This window comes from Trachemys scripta, chromosome 1 (assembly GCF_013100865.1).
Source record: "Trachemys scripta elegans isolate TJP31775 chromosome 1, CAS_Tse_1.0, whole genome shotgun sequence".
Lineage (NCBI taxonomy): Eukaryota > Metazoa > Chordata > Testudines > Emydidae > Trachemys > Trachemys scripta.
The window spans coordinates 144,001,027-144,023,397 of NC_048298.1; the positions used below are offsets into that span (position 1 = coordinate 144,001,027).

General features: G+C 41.4%; 1 protein-coding gene across 2 annotated transcripts in view; it reads right to left on the minus strand.

The window, feature by feature from the left end:
* GTF2E1 (general transcription factor IIE subunit 1) overlaps window positions 1-22,371 on the minus strand; it is a 97,959-nt gene that overhangs the window by 69,185 nt on the left and 6,403 nt on the right. Inside the window, exons 1-2 of one of the 2 annotated variants that reach the window (XM_034788461.1) lie at window positions 13,704-13,806; window positions 7,827-8,304 (exon numbers count right to left, since the gene is read on the minus strand). In XM_034788461.1, the coding sequence (XP_034644352.1) occupies window positions 7,827-8,274 (448 nt within the window). In that variant the 5' untranslated portion in view covers window positions 8,275-8,304; window positions 13,704-13,806. Of the gene's footprint in view, window positions 1-7,826; window positions 8,305-13,703; window positions 13,807-22,371 lie in introns of those variants that run through there. The other variant, XM_034788452.1, reaches the window with a different exon arrangement.

Genomic DNA, 22,371 nt, shown 5'->3' on the forward strand with positions numbered 1-22,371 from the left:
CCTGACAGCACGTGCCCTCAACAGAGGGAACTGTTATAGAAGAGGAAAATACAAATGCTTCCCTTGCTCCACTTGTCTGCGTTCAGTTTCAGACACTTGCCTTTCATACAGGTGCTGATTCAGCTTTCTCAATGCCTAGCTGAGAAGATGGTGCTGGTTATATTGGGTATAAAGGTGATTTAGAGGTAGGTGTCATCCGTTGCCTGAACATTATCCCCCCATACTCTGTATTGGAAAAATAGGGAGAAAATTAAGCCTTGTGGAATGCCACATAGAGGGTTTTGAAGATACAGTATCTGTTGCCTATTATAACCCTCTCTTGGTTTGGTCTGAGAAGAACCAGAGCCATTTCCATTCACCCTGCAATCCCTTGGAGACTGCCCAGCAGAATTTGGTGATCAAATACCACAAAAAGATCTAGCAGTGAGATCCCCAAATTCACATGTATACACCTACATGCCTGAACAATTCAAATTCCATCTCAGAGCTGGAGACATGCAAGCACACTGAACCTTATCACCATTATAGTCATCTGTGCCCTTTTCTTGCCAGGACATTCAGGAATGGAGACAACAAAGACCTAGAGAAAATGGAATTCAATGGGTCTTGTAAGGATATTTCAGAACCAATTCCACCAGGCCCACAGGTTACCTCACCAAACCCATAGAAAGCAGAAAAAACACTGTTTACAGTGAGTTCTTAAATCCAAGGACCAGGTTGTATTTACACAGATACAGAGTGTTACACCCCAGGCAGAGATTCTAGTTTCTGACATGATCTTTTACACACAATATTACATGATCTTTTATCAACACTCCTTCTCACTCACTACTCCAAATCTTTCCTTTACTATTGGGACATAGTTATTGCCATACATGATGTTACAAATTACACAATAACTTACATAACACGTTGTTCCCCTTTTTAGCATAAAGAAAATTATCAATCCTATTATTTGACAGGGACTTTCCTTGTTTACTTTAGACACTACAAAAACTCAGTAACAGAATGATCAAATGTTAGTATTCTTTCCCCGGAACCTTTGTTTGCACTTTCCCCATCTCTAAAAGGTTACAACAACCACACAATTATACAGGCCTACAAAACCTACTTTTATATTACTCATACATTGCTAATCAGTCATCCACTATATAAAGATTAGACTTTTACCATGTTATATAGGGTAAGCTCACCTAACCAATGCTTTACTCCCTTATAGGTCTACTTTAAGTTTCAAGATGCTATAATCCTGATTCTGCCATCCTTTCTAGGTGTGTTGTATTTCAGGAGCCTCCCATACTTCCTCCTGCTGCCAATGCTGGCTCAGATATTTACCACTGCAACAAAAGACCCCACTACTGGTTAAATCTAGCTCTTTAGTCCTGTCCCCCAAATCTAAAGCCCTTCACAGCAGAGTAAGTTTTTAGCATCAGCACAGACACTGGCTAGGCTTGCATGTTATAAGTTTGAATATGAATCGAACAATACAACCTACTGCAGCACAAGTAACAGGATTCCACATGTGCTCTTGATCTGACATCTAAACAGATGTCCATGTCTAAAAGGATGACACACTTGGGAGACGGTATTACCAAGCATGCACCTTCAAAAAGAACAGCAAGTCAGCAGAATAATACAAGGCAAGAAAGCTGCAGTAACGACCTTTTCCACTGAAGTGGCAAAGGCTTAGCAATATTCACAAAAGGGTTAGGAATGTCTTTCCATTTGTGCGTGTTTGGATTTGTAAAGCCAAGAGAGGGGTGTATGTGGCAAATATTTTCTGTGCTTGTATTGACAAAACTCACCCAGACAGACATTGCATGAGCACTGTAGGTCATGGCATGAAAAATTTAGCAGACGCTTAATAGCCAGGAAGATTAGACGTACCAGCAGATGTTGTGACAGTCTGTACCCCTATATTCCCCCCTTTTACAGGACTATGATATATTTTGTATAAAGTATGCTTTGTGAGTGAGCAACAGGGGATGGATCACTCCATGATTACCTGTTCTGTTAATTCCCTCTGAAGCACCTGACTGTCAGAAGACAGGATACTGGGCTAGATGGACCTTTGGTCTGACCCAATATGGCTGTCCTTATGTGAGATATCATTTAATAACTCATCATTTGCTGACCATTATTGTCCTGGTAAAATGTGTTTGGCAAAGCTGTTAAAAAGTTGTAAGATTGTACTGCATGCTATTACTGAAAGACATGTTTCAAATCTGGGGAGCAGTCAAAAACCAGTTCCCCAGAGACAAAACGCTAGCCAACACCTCAGCCAGGTGTCAACAAAATCAAATGAACCATAACCTGGATAAGTGGCCATTCTTAGACAGAAAAGAGGGCGTGGCCAAAAAAAAATCTACATCTTGACACAGAAACAACTTGGGGTTCATGTCCATACAGACTTTCTGTCTCCTGAACATTAGCTGGAGATGATTCTCGAAGAAGAAAAAGAACTGTAAGAAGGGAAAGCAGACGCCCCAAATTATTCCTCCCTTTCTCTCTACCCTCAGCATCCACAACACCTAAAGAAGAAAGGAAACAGCTTTGGACCAGGGGAGGGATCCTGACTGAAAGAAAGTCAGCCAGTAAGACTGCAGAAACATGTGGTGAGAGAGACTTTGCTTTGAATTCACTTAGCTTGTTAAGTTAGGCATTAGTTGTGTTTTACCTTTATTTTCTTGTAATCAATTCTGACTTTTATGCCTCATTACTTATATTAATTTAAAATCTATCTTTTGTAGATAATATATTTGTTTTAGCTAAAATCAGTGTGTTTTTACTGAAGTGTTTGGGAAAGTATTTGAGATAACAGGATTTATTGTTCAAGAGAGAGCTTGGCAATACAAGACATACATTTCTGGGGAAAGTCTGGGACTGGGAGCTTGCTGGTGTTGCTCTGCAGTGTAATTCAAGAGTAGCTGACTATAGCACTCATATACAATAACTGGGAGTAAATTACATGCAGGAGGCTTTGTATGAGCAGACCAAGAATGGTTGCTTTCACAGCGAAGCAGTGTAAAAGGCACCCCCGGTTGGAGAACTGAGTGGACACAGCTGTTCATCAGTCCAGATTGTACCCTGGGCCTAGGTAATGTCACAGACGTCACTTCAAAATATGAGAGGATGGCCACCAGGACTCTAGGAGCAACAGCTCCAGTGAACCATAATTGTAAGGCCAAGAAGGTCAATTATGATCATCTCATTTAACATTCTGCTTAGGGCTAACCATAAACTTGCACCCACTAATTCCTGAATGTCCAATAACTTGTGGTTAAACTGAAGTATACCTTTCAGATAGACATGCAATCTTGATTTAAAGATTTCAAGTAATGGACAATCTATCACGTCCCTTGATGAGTCATTCTAAACATTACCATTAAATGTGTGTGCCTTATCTACAGTTTGAATTTCTCCATTTGTCTTTGGGTATAGCTCAGAGATTTGCTAACCTGAAGCAGAGTGAAACTGAGATGATTACCAATTTCATTTCTGAGCAGCAGTGAATGTGAGCAGAGTCTGGTCAGTTTCATTTTGCTGCTACCTGACATAGCTCTGAGCAGTGACAAAGACCCTCAAGCTGTGGTTGCAGACTCAAGACGGTAACACCGCATTAGTTTACATTAAGGTCACAAATGGAAAGCTATCTTTGCAACCATGATGGTGAAAAATGTAAAAATAGAAACTGAAGTTCTTCAGAAGGGAAAGGCTTAGGGCCCTTTCCAGGAAAAATTTCTGACATGCCAGTGATGAGCAAACAAATGGATTTCTGAGCCCTGCTGGAGGTTGTAGAGTTGGTTGGGTTTTTTTAAATCATTGATATATAATACGTACATGGCCCTGTACAGTAGAGAAAATATAGCCACAATACCTGCTCCAAAGATCTTGTGGTCTAAGGTTATGATTCAATACTATACCGAACAAAGAAAAGGGTAGTTACGCAGCTTGAACACTTCATGGAACACATGGTTCTTAGTAATTTTTTTTGAAGGTGGGATGGGAGAGAGCAGAATGAAGAGACATGGAGTGCGAAGTGGACAAGGGAGACCATCAAAAATGAGAAGAGACGAGAATTGGCAGCACAAGAAAGGGAAAAGGGTGGGTGGACTTGAGAAAACAAATTAGGAAAAGTGTAGGATAGGCCAAGTTATGTGGAGCCTTGAAAGTGAGAGCATGTAATTTCTACTTGATGTAGAAGACTGAAAGTTAGTGCAGGGTCTGAGTGAGAAAGTGGGGAGACTGAATAGTGAGAGACAACAGAGGCTTTTGGCAGATGTGTTTAGAATACTCTGGAAGGGATGAAGTGAATAGCTGGGCACCCAGAAAAATTATGGGATTTTACGATATGAGATGCTCAAGGCACAACAGGAGTTTGGTCAAAATCTCTTTCCTCAGCAAAACATTCCAGCCACATGAGAGCTTAGTTCCACAGTTACTGCCTTACCTTAGCTCAAGGTGCTTTGAGACAGCTGGAGTTTGAAAGGTGCTAGAGAAAAGCAAACTAAGTGTGTTATACAGTGGAATATTGCTGTTAGGCACAAGAATATGCAGTGCAGGACTGAATTTTTTTTTTTTTAAAAAGACTCCACTGATTTCCATTTTAACATTTACATCTCCCCTTCCTTATGCAGCTTAAATTTCATTTAACTATATTAACAATATGCCACTGCTACCATGCAGGAAACTGACAACACTAAAATAGCACCGAGATTATTATTACGAATGCAAGAGCAAAGAGTCAGGGAGGAAGGGGTTAACTACTTGTGAATCCATATAGCAGGAGACTATAGTGATGGAAGAAACCTATCAGGGCATCTACTCCATCCCCTTTCCAATGTACGGCTACCCCCTATAGTACCTTCTCTTTAGGGTCTTGTTCAATCTAATTTTTAAAATAAGCCATTGCCCAGTCTATGGGTGCATGTCCCATTCTGTACTAGAACATGAAGCCAACCCAATAATAAATGTAATATGTTTATCTTAAGATTTTTCTTACAATAATAGAAATAGAAAGCAATGTGGTACAATAAAAGGATTATGTGAATATGATGGAGATTGGGGGAGACAGAGAAGGGGGAAGAAGGAGAGAAAAAGAATACATCTTTCTTCAACCACAGGGAACCTTAGATTTGTTTTCTTTCTAGCTTCAAAATCAAATTCAAATATTATTCTGGTAAATACTCTGACACAGTTTAGTTTTTCAGTAAAATGCAATATTTCAATTGAGTACTATAAATAACAGAGCCCAACACAAGTCTGTTAAATTCAATGTGGGAGCTCTAGCTTCTGTCTCTCCCTCACCACAACCCACTCTCCCTTGCAGTTTCTAGTCACGTAATTTTTCTTTCATATTAACCTTGAATCTGACAACTGAATGTTACACTATGTCAGGTTCACAAATATGATTGGGCTATGAGAAGGGGGAAGAAACATCAAAAGCATGCATCACCCATCCAGACTCGATTAACTTGAGCTACAGAAAACAAAGCTATAAAATGCTTTCTATGTTGGCAACAGTTAACAAATTAATCCTCCCTAACCACTGTCTCCAAACAGAACAGAGCGTCTCCCTCTACCGGTTAAGAAAACACTGAAGCTTGTACTCTCTTACATATAGCATGTGGCTGACCCACATGAACAACAGAATGTACTTGTGGATATTTAATGCTTTGTTGTTTCTCTTAAGTACTAAAAAAATCCATTTGAAGAGATGGTACTGAGTTATTTAGAGTCTAACAATCTTGCAACACTTTGCCTGTAGAAAGTACATTTCTGCAGATTGCATGGTTTTAAAAGGACACAGAACAAAGGATTAACATTTTTCCCCAGAGGCCTCTGTAAGAGATAGTGCTTTACTTTAGCTGTCTGCCATTTCCATCTCTATCTCCAGCTATATTACAGCAGGGTGACAACCCCACGATAGTTAAGGTTAAGACCAGCTTTCTGTTTAAAGCTCAACTCTTCTAAGTGCTCTAAAAATCTACAGTGTTACTCAGATTGTCTTGAAATTTGATGTGCATCACTTGCACATGGGATTCTGTTAACGGGCCAAATTTGGAGACATTTGAACCAAAGAGTTCCCGAGATACAGCCCCCAGCAAAAAAAACAGCCTGTTTAAAAGTTGCACATCAACAGTGGAATACCATGTGGGCAATCACGCAAAGAAAAATCTTGTTTACCCTCAATCATGCACAAATCTGGCAGATTTATTTAATGACTATTTGACTTTAAACAGTAATATATTTCTTTTTACTTTCCTCACTGGTTCCATTGTTACCCCAATAGAGCCTAACAGTAAATCACACACAACCAACCACAATGCCAATAAATGCAAAGTAATGCACATTGGAAAACATAATCCCAACTATACATATAAAATGATGGGGTCTAAATTAGCTGTTACCACTCAAGAAAGATCTTGGAGTCATGGATAGTTCTCTGAAAACATCCACTCAACGTGCAGCGGCAGTCAAAAAAACGAACAGAATGTTGGGAATCATTAAGAGAGGGATAGATAAGAAGACAGAAAATATCATATTGCCTCTATATAAATCCATGTTAAGCCCACATCTTGAATACTGCGTACAGATGTAGTCACCACATCTCAAAAAATATATATATTGGACTTGGAAAAGGTTCAGAAAAGGGCAACAAAAATGATTAGGGATATAGAACAGCTGACGTATGAGGAGAGATTAATAAGACTGGGACTTTTCAGCTTGGAAAAGAGGCGACTAAGGGGGGATATGATAGAGGTCTATAAAATCATGACTGGTGTGGAGAAAGTAAATAAGGAAGTGTTATTTACTCCTTCTCATAACACAAGATATATGGGTCACCAAATGAAATTAATAGGCAGCAGGTTTAAAACAAACAAAAGGAAGTATTTTTTCCACACAACACAGTCAACCTGTGGAACTCCTTGCCAGAGGATGTTGTGAAGGCCAAGACTATAACAGGATTCAAAAAAGAACCAGATAAATTCATGGATAGGTCCATCAATGGCTATTAGCCAGGATTGGCAGGGATGATGTCCCTAGCCTCTGTTTGCTAGAAGCTGGGAATGGGCGACAGATCACTTGATGATTACCTGTTCTGTTCATTCCCTCTGGAGCACCTGACATTGGCCACTGTTGGAAGACAGGATACCAGGCTAGATGGATGTTTGGTCTGATCCAGTATGGCCGTTCTTATGTACAGGCAAGAGCAGCATGTGGTAAAAGGCTCCATACCACCAACAAGGACACCCTACTTTATTCTCCTTTGAATTTGATTGTGATACTGAGCTTTCATTTCTATACTGCCTTTTACCCAAACATCCTTACAAGTATTTACTTTATAAACACTGCTCCTGGATTGTACAACTATATAAGTAATACTGCATCCATCACCAAAACACAGCCAACTACTGGGGCAACAGGTGGCAATTGTTTAATCTCTCTCAGCAACACTACAGAACAGTTGAGGTCAGGAAACAAAGAATACCATGTTCTCTTCAAACTGAAAGGGAAAACTAAGATGACCATGTAATTACCCATGTTGAAATTTGGCCAGTCTACTGAGGATCTAACACTCCTGCTCTTTCAAGAAGCAACATGGAATCTTTGATTACAAACTATAAGGACTTTGGGTTTGAATTTTGTATTTCATTCTAATATTAGCAACTCTTGAAGCATAGTGCTCCCAGCTCCAGGATAACCCAGGAGAAAGATCACAGTCACCAAAGTATGTTTCACTACTGAAAAGCATTGCGTTTCTTGAAATTCTGGAGCCTAAATGATGAAAGATAAAACAAAAATATTTGATGCTTGCACCATACCTGTCATGGGATCAAACAGCTGATTGGCCTCCAAGTCTGTGAAGGTGCTGAAACAAATAGGACATTTGAAGGAGGCACGATTGGTGGAATCTCTCTCGTCCGTCTCAATCCTCCTCCTCATGTGGTCCAGCTTGTACTTCACCACATTGACCAGCAGGCGATAATTGATGAAGTAGTAGTTGTGCCGGGTGGTTTTGCCATCCGGAGCTGTCTCCACTCTCATCCTGCATTTGATGAACTTGTCCCCCTTGAGGGTGTTAAGAACTGCCCGCAGTTGCTTCCGATCAAACTTCAGCAGCTCCAACATGTCCTCCTCCTTTACGCAGGGATTCCGGATGAGGATGTCCAGAGCCAAAGCATGTTCAATGCCATAAAAACCACGCACCACATACTTAGCAAGGCGCTTCAGAGCCGCTGGGACTTCAGTGAGGACGTCCGGGTCTGTCATATCAGGTATGACACTGAAGCTTCATGTATACTGCAAGGAAAAGAAGATGGACTATAAATTATTTTCCCTCACTTAAACAGTTTTGATTCAGGTTACCAAAACCTAAAAAGGAAGGACCACTAAAGATAATAGTTTCTCATTTTCCCTTCCCCATTCCCTCAACACACTCTTCAGGTATTAATAATGCAACTAACAGCACAGTACGATTAGACAGCGCACTGTTTTCACTGCAAAATGGGAAAAAGTTGGTGATTTTTTTCTACCATAATACCTAATAGATTTCAGTTCCACCTGCTCTGCTGTAACATTAAATATCTCTTGCCTTTGAGCTCTTATAGAGCTACATGATCAGCTGAGACTTACATCTAGGAAACAGGCACCAAAAGTCTACAATGAGACACATCATCACACAGAAATAAATCACAGTTTGACATTTGGGGAGTTTAATGAGGGAGTTCTCCAGGTGAAGGAGGAGAAACAACATGATGCTTGAGGTGAGTTTGTTGTGTGTGTGTGTGCTTGCAGTGTGCCTGCCTGCCTGCAGTTTATAGTGTGGTCTGGTTGGGGCACCATGTGCTGAGCCTAAGGCCTGCCAGGCAAGGCTGAGAGCATCTTAACAAGGCTTTGATCCCTAAATTCTTTAGGATCTGGAAACCAGGGGATGGGGCTACTCAAGGAGAACTGGGGGTTAAAAAGCCAGCTTCTAAGACCTTGGCTACACTGGCGCTGTACAGTGCTGCAACTTGCTGCGCTCAGGGATGTGAAAACGCACCCCCCCGAGCACAGTGAGTGCAGCGCTGTAAAGCGCCAGTGTAATCACCGCCTGCAGCGCTGCACGCTCGCTCGCAGCGCTGCAAGCTATTCCCCTCGGAGAGGCACGCTCGCTCGCAGCGCTGCAAGCTATTCCCCTCGGAGAGGTGGAGTACTTGCAGCGCTGCGAGAGAGCTCTTGCAGCGCTGGCGGCGCGACTACACTCGCGCTTCACAGCGCTGCCGCGGCAGCGCTGTGAATCCCCAAGTGTAGCCAAGGCCTTAGTGACCAGAGGAGCTAGAAGGGGAGTTTAGAGAGGGAGTGTGAGAGCCAGATACATCTAACATGCTCTAAATTTAGGCCAATAAACACCTTCTCCCTTACCCTTACCCCGCTCCCTCCCAAAAAAAAAAAAAATAGCTGCAGGACTAAAACTAATGCAGGCAGAAGCCCAGCAGCAGAGAGGGGGCTACCCAATTTAATGCACTGAATGCAGCATGTATGATTACCTGCCTTATGGGAAGGTGGCATATGTATGTAGTTAATGCAAGCAGTTTGTGTCATGGGCTCTTGAGGCCAGAGTGGCTGACCTGGAGGAGTTAAGGGAGACAGAGAGGTACAAAGACAAGACTTTCCGGGACACAGTAGTGGTTCCACTGCCTCTGTGCTGTTGAGGAGGATGAAAGTCTCAGGGAAGGAGAACATTAAAATGGAGCGGAGGGAAACTATCTCATAGTTGGGACCCTTCTTCCAGATGATGTCATGGTATCTTCACACACTGGAGAAAGGGACCTCATTTGTTAGACAGAGACCAGTAATAGTAACGGGGGATTTGATCATTAGAAATATAGATAGTTGGGTTTATGATGACCAAGACAACCGCATGTGAATTGCTTGCTAGGTAGGAAGGTTGCAGATCTCTCAAGACATCTAGACAGATGTATGTGCAGTGCTGAGGAGGAGCCAGTGACATAGGGAAAAGGTCGGAGAGAGGTCCTAGAGGCCAAATTTAGGCTGCTACATAAGAGATTCAAGTCCAGAAGCTCCATGGTAATGTGTTCAGTTCCACCATCAAGGCCAGTTAGACAGGCAGAACGGCAGGGCTTCAATGTGTGGATGAAACAATGATGTATGGAGGAAAGTTTTAGATTTATTAGGAACTGGAGAATCTTTTGTGAAAGGAGGAGCCCATCCAGGAAAGATAGGTTCCACCTAAACCAAAATGGAACCAAATTGCTGGCATATAAAATTAAAGAGGGTCAGAGGAGTGTTTAAATTAAGGGCCGGGGAGGGGGGAAGCTGACAGGTACAGAAGAGCACACAGTTTGGACAGAGACATCCCTTAGCGGAGGAACTCTTAACGGGAATCCTCTTATCCTACTAACAAAGAGAGGATAGAAGTTGATAAAGTACAAATGGGAACTGAAGAGAAACAGTCAAATGAAAAGGAGTCCCATTCAGTTACATCACATGAAAGCAGACAACTAAAGATTGACAAATTCTATAAGTGCTTGTATACAAATGCTAGAAATCTAAATACTAAGATGTGTGAACTCGAGTGCCTGGTACTAAATGAAGATATTGCTATAATAGGTGTCACAGAAACTTGGTGGAAGGATGGTAATCAATGGGACACTAATACCAGAATTCAAAATATATAGGGATGAGAGTAGGTTGTGCTGGTGGGGGAGTGGCATTATATGAAAACGAAAGCATAGAGTCAAATATAGTAAAAATCTTAAATGAATCAAACTGTACCACAGAATCTCTATTGATAGAAATTCCATGTTTGAACAATAAAAGTATAGCAGTAGGAACACACTACTGACCACGTGACCAAGATGGTGATGGTGACTATGAAATACTCAGGGAGATGAAAGAGGCTACAAAAATAGAAAACTCAATAATAATGGGGGATTTCAACTATCCCCATATTGACTGGTATATGTCACCTCAGGACATGATGCAAAGATAAAATTTCTAGACACCATTAACAACTGCTTCTTGGAGCAGCTAGTCCTGGAACCCCCAAAGGAAGAGCCAATTCTCAATTTAGTTCTAAGTGGAGCACAGGATCTGGTCCAAGAGGTGAATACAGCTGTATAGCTTGGTAATAGCAACCATAATGTAATTAAATTTAACATCCTAGGGGGATACCAAAGAAACCCACCACAGTAGCATTTAACTTCAAGAAGGGGAACCACACAAAAATGAGGACGCTACTTAAATGGAAATTGAAAGGAACAGTCACAAGCCTGCAAGCTGCATGAAACCTTTTTAAAAAAACACCATAATAGAGGCTCAGATTAAATGTATGCTCCAAATTAAAAAAAAAAAACAAAGAGGACAAAAAAAAATTAAAAAAGACTAAACAGAGTAAAAGAGGCTGTTAGAGGCAAAAAGGCATCCTTTAAGAATTGGAAGTCAAATCCTACAGAGGAAAACAGAAAGTTGCATAACTCTGGCATTCAAGTGTAAACGTATGATTTGGCAGCCCAAAAAAGAATTTGAAGAGCAACTAGCAAAAAAGACACAAACTAACAAGCAAACTGGTTGAAACTATAGTGAAGAGCAGAATTATCAGACACGTAGTTGAACACAATTTGTTGGGGAAGATTCAACACAACTTCTGTAAAGGGAAATCATGCCTCACCAATCTATTAGAATTCTCTCAAAGAGGTCAACAGACATGTGGACAAGGGTGATCCAGTAGATCTAGTGTACTTAGACTTTCAAAAAGCCTTTGACAAGTTCCCTTGCCAAAGTCTCCTAAACAAAGTAAGCAGTCTTGGGATAAGAGAAAAGGTCCTGTCATGGATCACTAACTGATTAAAAAGACAGGAAACAAAGAGTAGGAATAAATGCTCAGTTTTCAGTATAAAGAGAATAAATGGGGGGGGGGGTACCCCAGGTATCCGTACTGGGACCAATGCTATTCAACAGAAAAAGGAGTAAACAGTGAGGCGGCAAAGTTTGCAGATGATATAAAATTACTCAAGATAGGTAAGGCCAAAAAAGACTGCGAAGAGTTACAAAGGAATCTCACAAAACTGGGTGTCTGAGCAACAAAATGGTAGATGAAATTCACTGTTGATAAATGCAAAGTAATGCACATTGGAAAACATAATCCCAATTATACATACAAAATGGTCTAAATTGACTATTGCTAGGGTTGTCAATTAATCGCGGTGAACTTAAGTGATTAACTCAAAACAAATTAACTTGATTTAAAAATTATTCGTGAGTAATTGCAGTTTTAATTGCACTATTAAATTTAAATTGGTATTCTATTGTTTATTATAAATAATTTGATGTTTTTCTACTTTTCAAAGATATCGATTTCAATTATAAGACAGAATACAAAACCACCAGGTTAAAGATGGATTCCAGTTCAGGTGACATGATCACATGTCACTGCAAGACTTCATTACTCACTTGCCAGCACACACATATACAGGAAGACTCACAGGTAAATACAGCCATCTGCAGACAATGGGAGTCATCAAGATTCCAAACCATCATTAATGGTCCACACTTTACACAATTACAATAGGCCCTCAGAGTTACATTTTATATTTCTAGTTTTAGATACAAGAGTGGTACATTCATACAAATCAGATGATCATACTCAGTAGCTTATAAGCTTTGTAATGATACCTTACAAGAGACCTTTTGCATGAAGCATATCCCAGTTACGTTACATTCACTTATTACCGTATTTTCTCTAAAATTATCTCAGTTACATTATATTGACTTCTTATCAAGTTTTTATAAAACCATATAGACTGCACAATGTCACAGTGTACAGTGCTCACTTTGTTATTTTTTATTACAAATATTGGCACTGTAAAAAAATAAAAGAAATAGTATTTTTCAATGGACTGTAGTGCAGTCTCTTTATCCTGAAAGTGTAACTTACAAATGTAGATTTTGTTTAGTTAACCTAACTGCACACAAAAACAAAACAATGTAAAACTTTAGAGCCTACAAGTCCATTCAGTCCTACTTCTTGTTCCAGCCAATCGCTAAGACAAACAAGGTTGTTTACATTTACGGGAGATAATGCTGCCTGCTTCTTATTTATGTCACCTGAAAGCGAGAACAGGCATTCACATGGTACTTTTGTAGCCAGCATTGCAAGGTAAATAAGACATTTTACGCTGTTTTATGTTTGAGTGCAGTTATGTAAAAAAAAAAAAAAAATTCTACATTTGAAAGTTGCACTCTCTCTCTGCTTCCCTGCTACAGCCCCAGGGCCGGAGGACCTGTCAGCCCCCATGCAACCCCAGGACTGGAGGACATCTCAAGCCCCCGCTACAGCAGGCAGCACTGGAGGTGGGATCCAGGGACCACGTTCGTTCCCCATGGGGCCCACAAATATGTTTGGTGCCAAGCCCACAAAAGGTTAATCCGGCCTTGCTCATAAAGAGCTCTTCTTTCCAGTTAAGGAGAGCTACTTTCCAGCTGATGGCTGTTCATAAACTTAATTAGGATAAAGGTCTCTGCACCCCCTGCCATGGCCCTGGGGCTGGAGCTCTCTGTGTCCCTTCTGCTGCAGCCCCGGTGCTAGAGTCGTTATGGGTCCCTTCCCAGGGTGGACCTGGCAAGTTTATGAGACATATTTTCCTAATCCCAGGGAATTTAAATTGGGATAGTTCATCATCAGTAGACAGTTTTACCTGTCTTGGTGTTCACTTCCATGAGTCCTCTCTGTCACCTTCCACTTCCAGAGCAGACAGGCCACAAGTAAGGGAGGGGGAGGAAATATAGAGGGAGAAAGACTGCACTAATATCCTGTCTTGTCATCACTATCACCAACCCCTCCTCTCCCAAAGCATAGGATCCAGAACTCACATTCTTCAAAGCTGACAGGGAGCACCATCACCCTGGCAGCAAGAAAGCCTTCCATGTTCTTCATCTGAGCACACTAATGAGCCATCACTGCGCAATCAACAAGCCCTGCATGTGACTCAGCACCTGCTGAATCACCTGTCAGCTGAGATTGTTTAGGATTTTGCTAGCAATTATTCATAAAATGATAGCATGCTCTGCAGCCCAAGAGAAGCCTGCAAACAGTGAGAACTTGGTACCGGACACATGCACAGACCCCCTATCCTTAGTGACAGCTGCCTTTCTGCCATTACCAACTCAAGCTTTGCCTCTTTTCAATCCTCCTCCAAATCCCACTGTATCCCTTCCCTTCCCTCCCTCATCTCTTTGCTGCAGTTGAAGATTATGCTCCTCTCAGGTTACCTGACCTGATGATCTTGGTGGCTGAGTAATTAGGCTTTGTATGGTACAGCTCAATAATAAAGAAGTTAAAATTGGTCTGTCCCTGGCCTCCTTCCTTCTCCTCAGTGCTTGCAGAGTAAAAAACAAACAAAATCATTCCCCCATTCTCTCCTAGCATTCCCTTGCCCCATGCTTTTTTCCTGACTCAGAGCTGTATCCTGCCCTCAGCTTGGATACCAAATGCCCATCAATGTGAATAGGTTGCATGCTGCAAATGGCAGAAGGAAGGCAGTGCTTGGATATCCATCTCCAACTCCTCTGTGAAAAGTAAGCCGATGCCATAAAATCAACTAGACAGGGCATTTTAACGGTTAACTCTCCACATCCCACATAAAAAAAGAAGTACTACAACTACACTGAGTAAATTTTTAGAAGTTTCCTCTTACTAACATTATTTATCTCCACTAGTTAGCATTGATGGGAGTCTTAGTGTAAATGGGCCATCAGTGTTCTTAACACTGTAGATTAGAGCTGATCTTAGTATGGCTACCAGACACTTACAAACGCTGGCAGCGCATCTAGACTGCGCTCTCAGCATTAATAACACGGTGCAGCTAAATTAGAGTTAGTTGCAGGAAAGCTTTGAAAAAATTCCCCAGTGAAACTGAACCAGCATTAGCAATGATGTAGACAGAGTCTGGGGTGTTTGACCTGAAATACTGTACATGGTTTACAATTTAGTTACCTTATGGTGTGTCAGGTAACTAAGCTATTTTCACAGGGAGACTGGATGGCTGAGGGGGACCAGAATACAAAGATAGAACTTCCCCCTCACCTCAGTGGTGGTTTCTCCAGTGGTAAAATACTATGGTAAGAGGTGGCATGAGGGAATCTTCCTCGGCACTGCCTATACCATGCCTATTCTGGGGATAAACAGAGACTTCAGGGCTCACTTTACCGGCACAGAGTCAAAAGGGGAGAAAAAAGTAACATTCTCATCAATGCATATCTAGAACTCACTTTTTATGTCTTCCTTCTCTGTGTTCATTCCCATTTTATCTGTTCTCTATAGAAAATCAGTTTGTGCTTGATCCAAACTCTTGACTCTTTATACTTCAGTGGACACCCCCACCTACTCAAGTGCCAATTTCCCTTCTATGCCATCCTCTCTCACACAGTTCTTCCATCTTAATAAACCTGCTCAGCACGTGACAATACGATGAGTTCCCCTCACGCACACTCACACTTCCCAAGAATTGCAGCCACCTGATGCAGAGATGTCAGCATGACATTGTCACTAAGGCAAGGGAAGATGCCTTGCAAGATATTTATTGCTTTGGGGGAGAAATATTGTCTTTGAAGAGAGTGAACACTTGAAGGAGCCAGTGAAATAGCTTGGTTTATACCAACTACAGAGCTACAAAGTTCAGCCCTTCCTATGGGTACCAAAAAGCAGGGAGGCCGGGCAACCTTCCAATACAAAGTCAGGCCACTAAGGCAAAAGTGGGGCCCTGGCATTTCCTATCCATGAGGTCTCTGCCCTTTCCAAGGAGATGACAACATGTGTTCCAGGTCATCTAGTGATGAGTTTTTCCAGTCATTCACTCATCAAAATGGGAAAGAGGTGAAGGAGGAATATAATTGGGCTCTTGGAAACTCCCCTTGGTAAGCTGTCTAACAGTAATTTGCACTTGACTGAACGTGGCATGGGAAATAGTCGTCAATGACAAATGTGTAAAGACAAAGCTGGCATTAACCCATAAAGATCAACTCCACTTTTCAAACAGCCCTGTTCATATGCCCAAATAGAGCATACTCACTTTAATCCCTATTTAGCCTCCTATTCACAGTATTCCCAGATTACAAGAGGATCCCTTAATAGTGAGGGGCCTAGGCAGGGGGTGACATGTGAGTTTTGACCCAACAGAGATAGCTCAAAAAGGTGGGGTGTTTAGGTCTTTTAATGGAGCACAGGAGGCAGAATTCAGGCAATTGCTGAAACCTTAACTGAAATATTTACTGCATTTTAAGCACTTCATTTCTCAGATACAGATTATAATAAATGTAGATTTCTGCTGGAATAATCAACTACAGTTCTTGCTCCTTTAGGGTAGGGGTAATTCATGGCTTTCAATGCTTAGAGTACACTTCTCTGAACATGAGGATAAAAAACAGGTATCAGACAATTTCCCACTTTCCTTACTAAGGGGTGAGAGTGGAAGCAAGAGACATCAGACCACATATGATATTCTAGTGAAAGTGACACTGTCACTCCCATTAATATCTCAGTTTTTGCAGAGGTTAGTGACATATTTTAAAAGGTTTCAGGCAGAAATTTCCTTAAATAAGTAGACTGAAAGCAAAATATTTTGTAACAATAAAATGCTAAACAACCCCTAAAACTGGGCTGTGCCGTGGTTGTTTTAGAGTGAGAGAAGTAGGAAAAAGTTGCATATTTGAAACAAGAATGATTTTTCAAGACAATTTTACAGTTGCATGGGACTAAACTCTACCTTTGGATGAGCCAGCCAAGTTCAGCGTGGATAAAAACAGATTAAAACAACATTTAAAAAAAAATCAGAATTAAAATAAATTTAAATTGAATACAGGTTTATTTTTTAAAAATAAATCAATTTAAAATTCAATTTGAAATTGACAAGCTACATTAACGCCTAACATTCTAATATATTAAAATCATTTAAATTAAACATAAAAAATAATATTAAGCAGTACTTTTGCTGCCAAATTTTAAAGAAAACCAAACCACTGAACTGGTGGGAAGTCACTGGCTAAGCACGTGGAACCAGAGTTTGTTGAAGCACTAGCCCAGTTTTTGATAGCAGTAGCCTCTTCTGCAGGTGCAGAGAGAATATTTTTTTCATTTCAGTTTATTCAACCAGTTCAGTTCAATGACTACTTCATTCAGAGTTAAGAAACCGATTAGGAGCTGAAAAAGTGGGAAAGCTTATTTTCCTTTTCCAATCTAAGAATAAAAACGAAGTGCGAGAGGATGAGATCCACTAGTTCTAAAATCTTGAAGGAAACAGTGACCAAAAACAATCAGTTCAACTCACTAACTACAGATAATACTTCCTTTGTTTAATAAGTCAGTTTTAAATGCAAACATGTTTGATAAAAAAAATTCTTATGTGCCCAGCTTTTTAAGGTAGTTTTATTAAATAAAGAAATAAAATAATGTTTTTGTGCATTTGAATTTCCATCCAAATAGAGCTTGACACAAAATAATCACACACACACACACACACAAAACCAATCTAGTAAACAAGAAATGCATCAAAACATGAATGTAAAATTTAAGAATCTGAATAAATGTAAGTTAAACTGTATAACTGTTTAAATAAATGTGCTCAGGTATAATGCATTAGGGATGTAAACAACATTTAAAAAGTTAACCGTTTAAATGATTAAAATATGTTGTTTAAACAGTTAACTGATTAAGCAGCTGGGGCCGATCTCGCTGGCTGGTGCGGCTGGAACTGGAGCCGATCTGCCGGCGTGGCTGGGGCCCGCTCTGGCGGGGCCACTGGGACCGGCAGGGTTAACGGTTAAGGCAGGTTAACCGGTAAGACTATTGCTTACCGGTTAACTAGATAACCTTTTACATCCCTATAATGCATCCTCCTGGTTAGTAAAAAGAAGCACCAAAATTTAGTGTAAAGGCTATATTTAGCTGCAAAAAAACATTTAATGGTTTACCAACTAATGAGCATCATTAGGAAAATAACTAAAAAGTATAAATGCAAAACAATTAAAACTGATTATTTAAATCAATGTTTCCTGCTTGCTGACTTAAATCATAATTAAAATTGGTGATTTAAATTGCTTTGATTTCAGTCAATCCACCCTGCCCAGGCTCTCCCTTAAGTTACTGTAAATCAAGGGTGCATGTGAAGGAAGATGCTGGCTGTAGGCCTTTATTTATTCAAATTCATTAATTGTGCTTATTTCAGGCTCTAGGCACCCTATAATATTTCTATGAAGACATATTTTAAATAAAGCATGTCAGAGCTGAGCACCCAAACAAGGACGAAACCCACAGTTTCAAAAGAAACAATTCCCCTTCCCCCACCCCCCAATTCTGACCTCAAATGTCTGCTCTCATAATCATCCCCTGTCAGCAAAAGCCTAGTGGGGAGGGGGAAGTCTCTTGTGACATGTCCAAAAGTCACTAAATTTAGGTTGTTGTGGAACAAGGAGGGAACGGAGTTCCGGGGACAAGAACCCCTCACCTAAAGTATCCTGCCACCAGCCCCCCTCCCATTTGAATCAACATATCTGCAGTGAGAGTGTGGGTCACTTGCCAGATTTATCTGGGTATAGCTGATTTAATCATTTCCCTGTCCTTGGAGAGCCTCAAGGTGCACCCTGGTCCCTCCTATTCTCTGCCTGTACCATATAATAGTCTAGTCTCCTGTGGGCCTCATTTACTTGGGTGTCTTTTCCATTGTTGGGTTTAGTGTGCTGGTGCCCTGTAATATACAGGAGGATCGACAAGCTGGTCTAGCGGTCTCTTCTGGCCTTCAACTCTATTGATGTCTACACAGCAATTAAACACCCATGGCGGGCCTGGGCTTGGGCTACAAGGCTGTAAACCTGCGTTGTAGACGTTTGGGCTCAAGCTAGAACCTGGGCTCCGGAACCTGCCCCCCCTCACCCAGCTATGGCAGCCCACAAGGGGGAGGGTTCCAGAGCCCAGGCTCCAGCCCAAGCCCGAATGGCTATACAGCAGTGTTATAGCCCTGTAGCCCCAGCCAGTGTCAGCTAACCCAGGCCAGCCACGGGTGTTTGCTTGCTGTGTAGACATACCCTATGGGGGGGGGGGGGGGTGGTGTCTCAAACATTTTTTGCTGGGTCCACTTTTGAAAATATTTTTGGGAGGGGTTGTCACACCCTTAAATGACAACCCATGCCACCCTTACTTTTGCACTGCTGCTGGCAGTGGTACTGCGTTCAGAGCTAGGCGTCCAGCCAGCAGCCACCGCTCTCCAGCTGCCCAGCTCTGAAGGGAGCGCAGAAGAAAACGTGGCAATACCGCGACCTACAATAGCCTTGTTACCCCTTTCTGGGTCAGGACCCCCAGTTTGAGAAACACTGCCCCATGATTATCACAGAGCATAGGTGAAAGACATTTTCTCTCCAGACCCTATTCAATTCTGCAGAATTCTGTGCTAGGTACAGTTTCAAAATGCTTTTAAAGGTACACCCTCATGTAGTGCTTAAATTTTAAATACAGTAGCTTAAACTTAGAGCTGACAAAGGTCCAAATAAACACAGCCTTTCTAAAGGAAAGAGCACAGCTTTCTTGCAAGTACAGATGATAAATGCATGTGGCAATCACTGGTACTTCAATATGCAGTAGCAACTAGGGATCCAACAAGATTCCCTAGATTATATTCACTGAAAATGATGGACTTAATTTAGCAGGAACGGCCAGCAGATTTTCCACTATTTCCTTTAACTATTACCCCTCATCTAGCAAATACACTTTTGTGTAGGCTGAACCTCACCTAGTTAACCCTCCTCTATGCCCCAAATTCACATCCCTGAGAGACGTAGTTAAGCCAACCTACATCCAAGTATAGACACCGCTAGGTCAATAGAAGTATTATTCTGTCTGCCAGCTACCGCCTTGTGGGGGGACTCCTTCCATTGCTGCAGTAAGTGCCGCTGTAGTGCTTGTAGTGTAGACAGTCTTAGACGAACTGTTTCAATCCAACAGCAGTCAGAAATATAAAGCTCAGACATAAGCATACTGAATACATTGCAACCCACACTCTTCCTCACTAACCCCCATCCCAATAAAATGGTTAGCAAAAGGACTAAATAAAATTCCGCAGAACAGCACCTTCTAGTAGACAGGTAATTGTCCTGTATCTCTTTCAGAGGAGACCCAGATAGTAAGAAATAATATCACCTAAGGGAGACCTATTCAACCCCCACTACAGTCTGCAAGTTAGTTGACAATACCGAAGGCACATGACAGACCTAAAAATAATCATGGACACTTGATCTTCCACTACCACCAATGCAATTTTCATATTATACTAAGCCCTAAAACCAAACTGATTGTAGGCAGGAACATAAAGAATCTACATGCAACTGGAGTTATTTTGCCACAGCCTTCTCAATTTTGCCTCAAATATATGTGATTTGAGCTAGAGCAATGGTTAGAGAGCATATCAGTATCAAGAGAACTCACTGAGGGTCTAATGAATTTCTTCTTTAAGAGAAGCTGGCACCTTGCTCTCCTGCCATAAATAACTATCAGTTCTACTAATAGTCCCCAACAACTTCTTGCTGACTGTTGCTCGAAGGACATGGATCCAACTCACAGGTGACAGCACATGCATCCCCAGTACCTCCAAAGCCCCAATATCCATCACAGGCTAAAATTCAAGTGAGCAAGACTCTGCATGTGTAGACTTGAGAACTGGGAGTGGAAGCAGTAAGCTAAGCTTGAATTCATTATACATGCAAATAAATGTGAAGACATTTCATGACAAGCATGATGGACATAGAACTGTTTTGTAATAATGTATGAATACCGTATGCAAACCTAATTATTGGGGAGGTTTACGTATGAATCTGTTGATTTAATAATGGGGGCTATCGGGAAAAACAAGCAGGGAAGAAAACAATGGCTCCAGATAAGTCATTGCTTGGTAAGCCCATAACAGGTTAAGAAACAATGCTGGACAGGAAGAGACATGGGAACACAAGATCAAAAGCACTCCAGAAGTTTAAAAAGGGACTCAAAAGAGAGGGAGGCAGTTGTTAGTGTGCTGTTCCAGGAAACCAGGCTCATACAAACACCCACTTGAGTATCTGAAGTTAAGCCTGCCTACTCTCACAGATCTTGGGAGACAGACCTGTCCTCGCTTACAGACAACCCCCCAACCTAAAGCAAATACTCACCAGTAACCACACATCACTGAACAAAAACACTGACCCAGGAACCTATCCTTGTAACAAAGCCCGATGTCAACTCTGTCCACATATCTATTCAAGTGACATCATCATAGGGCCTAATCACATCAGCCATACCATCAGGGGCTCGTTCACCTGCACATCTACCAATGTGATATATGCCATCATGTGCCAGCAATGCCCCTCTGCCATGTACATTGGCCAAAACGGACAGTCTCTACGCAAAAGAATTAATGGACACAAATCTGACATCAGGAATCATAATACTCAAAAACCAGTGGGAGAACACTTTAACCTGTCTGGTCATTCTATGACAGATCTGCGGGTGGCTATCTTAAAACAGAAAAACTTCAAAAACAGACTCCAACGAGAGACTGCTGAGTTGGAATTGATATGCAAACTAGACACAATCAACTCAGGATTAAATAAGGACTGGGAATGGCTGAGCCATTACAAACATTGAATCTATCTCCCCTTGTAAGTATTATCAAACTGTCTGTACTGAGCTATCTTGATTCTCACTTCAGAAGTTTTTTTCTCTTACTTAATTGGCCTCTCAGAGTTTGTAAGACAACTCCCACCTGTTCATGCTCTCTGTATGTGTGTATATATATCTCCTCAATATATGTTTCACTCTATATGCATCCGAAGAAGTGGGTTGTAGCCCACGAAAGCTTATGCTCTAATAAATTTGTTAGTCTCTAAGGTGCCACAAGTACTCCTGTTCTTTTTGAGGATACAGACTAACACGGCTGCTACCCTGAAATAAGCCTGCCTAGGTTGTCATCAGGGGATGGTAAGCCTTTGGTATGACAGACATGCTTGTAGACTGTTTTAAAATCCCCTTTTGCTCTAAATGCTTTGTTCTTACTGTGAGAATAAACAATTTTGTTTAAAAAGACTGTCTGGTCACTATATACACCATTGGTCACAGACGCCCAAAGGGAGGAACCACAGATGCCTAACCCAGTAGGACCTGCTGGGTAGACCTAGGCTACATCTACACTACAGGGGGCGGTCGATTTAAGATACGCAAATTCAGCTACGCGAATAGCTTCGATGTATCGCAGCCGACTTACCCCGCTGTAGGGATGGCAGCAAAATCGACCTCTGCGGCTTCCTGTCGACGGCGCTTACTCCCACCTCCGCTGGTGGAGTAAGAACATC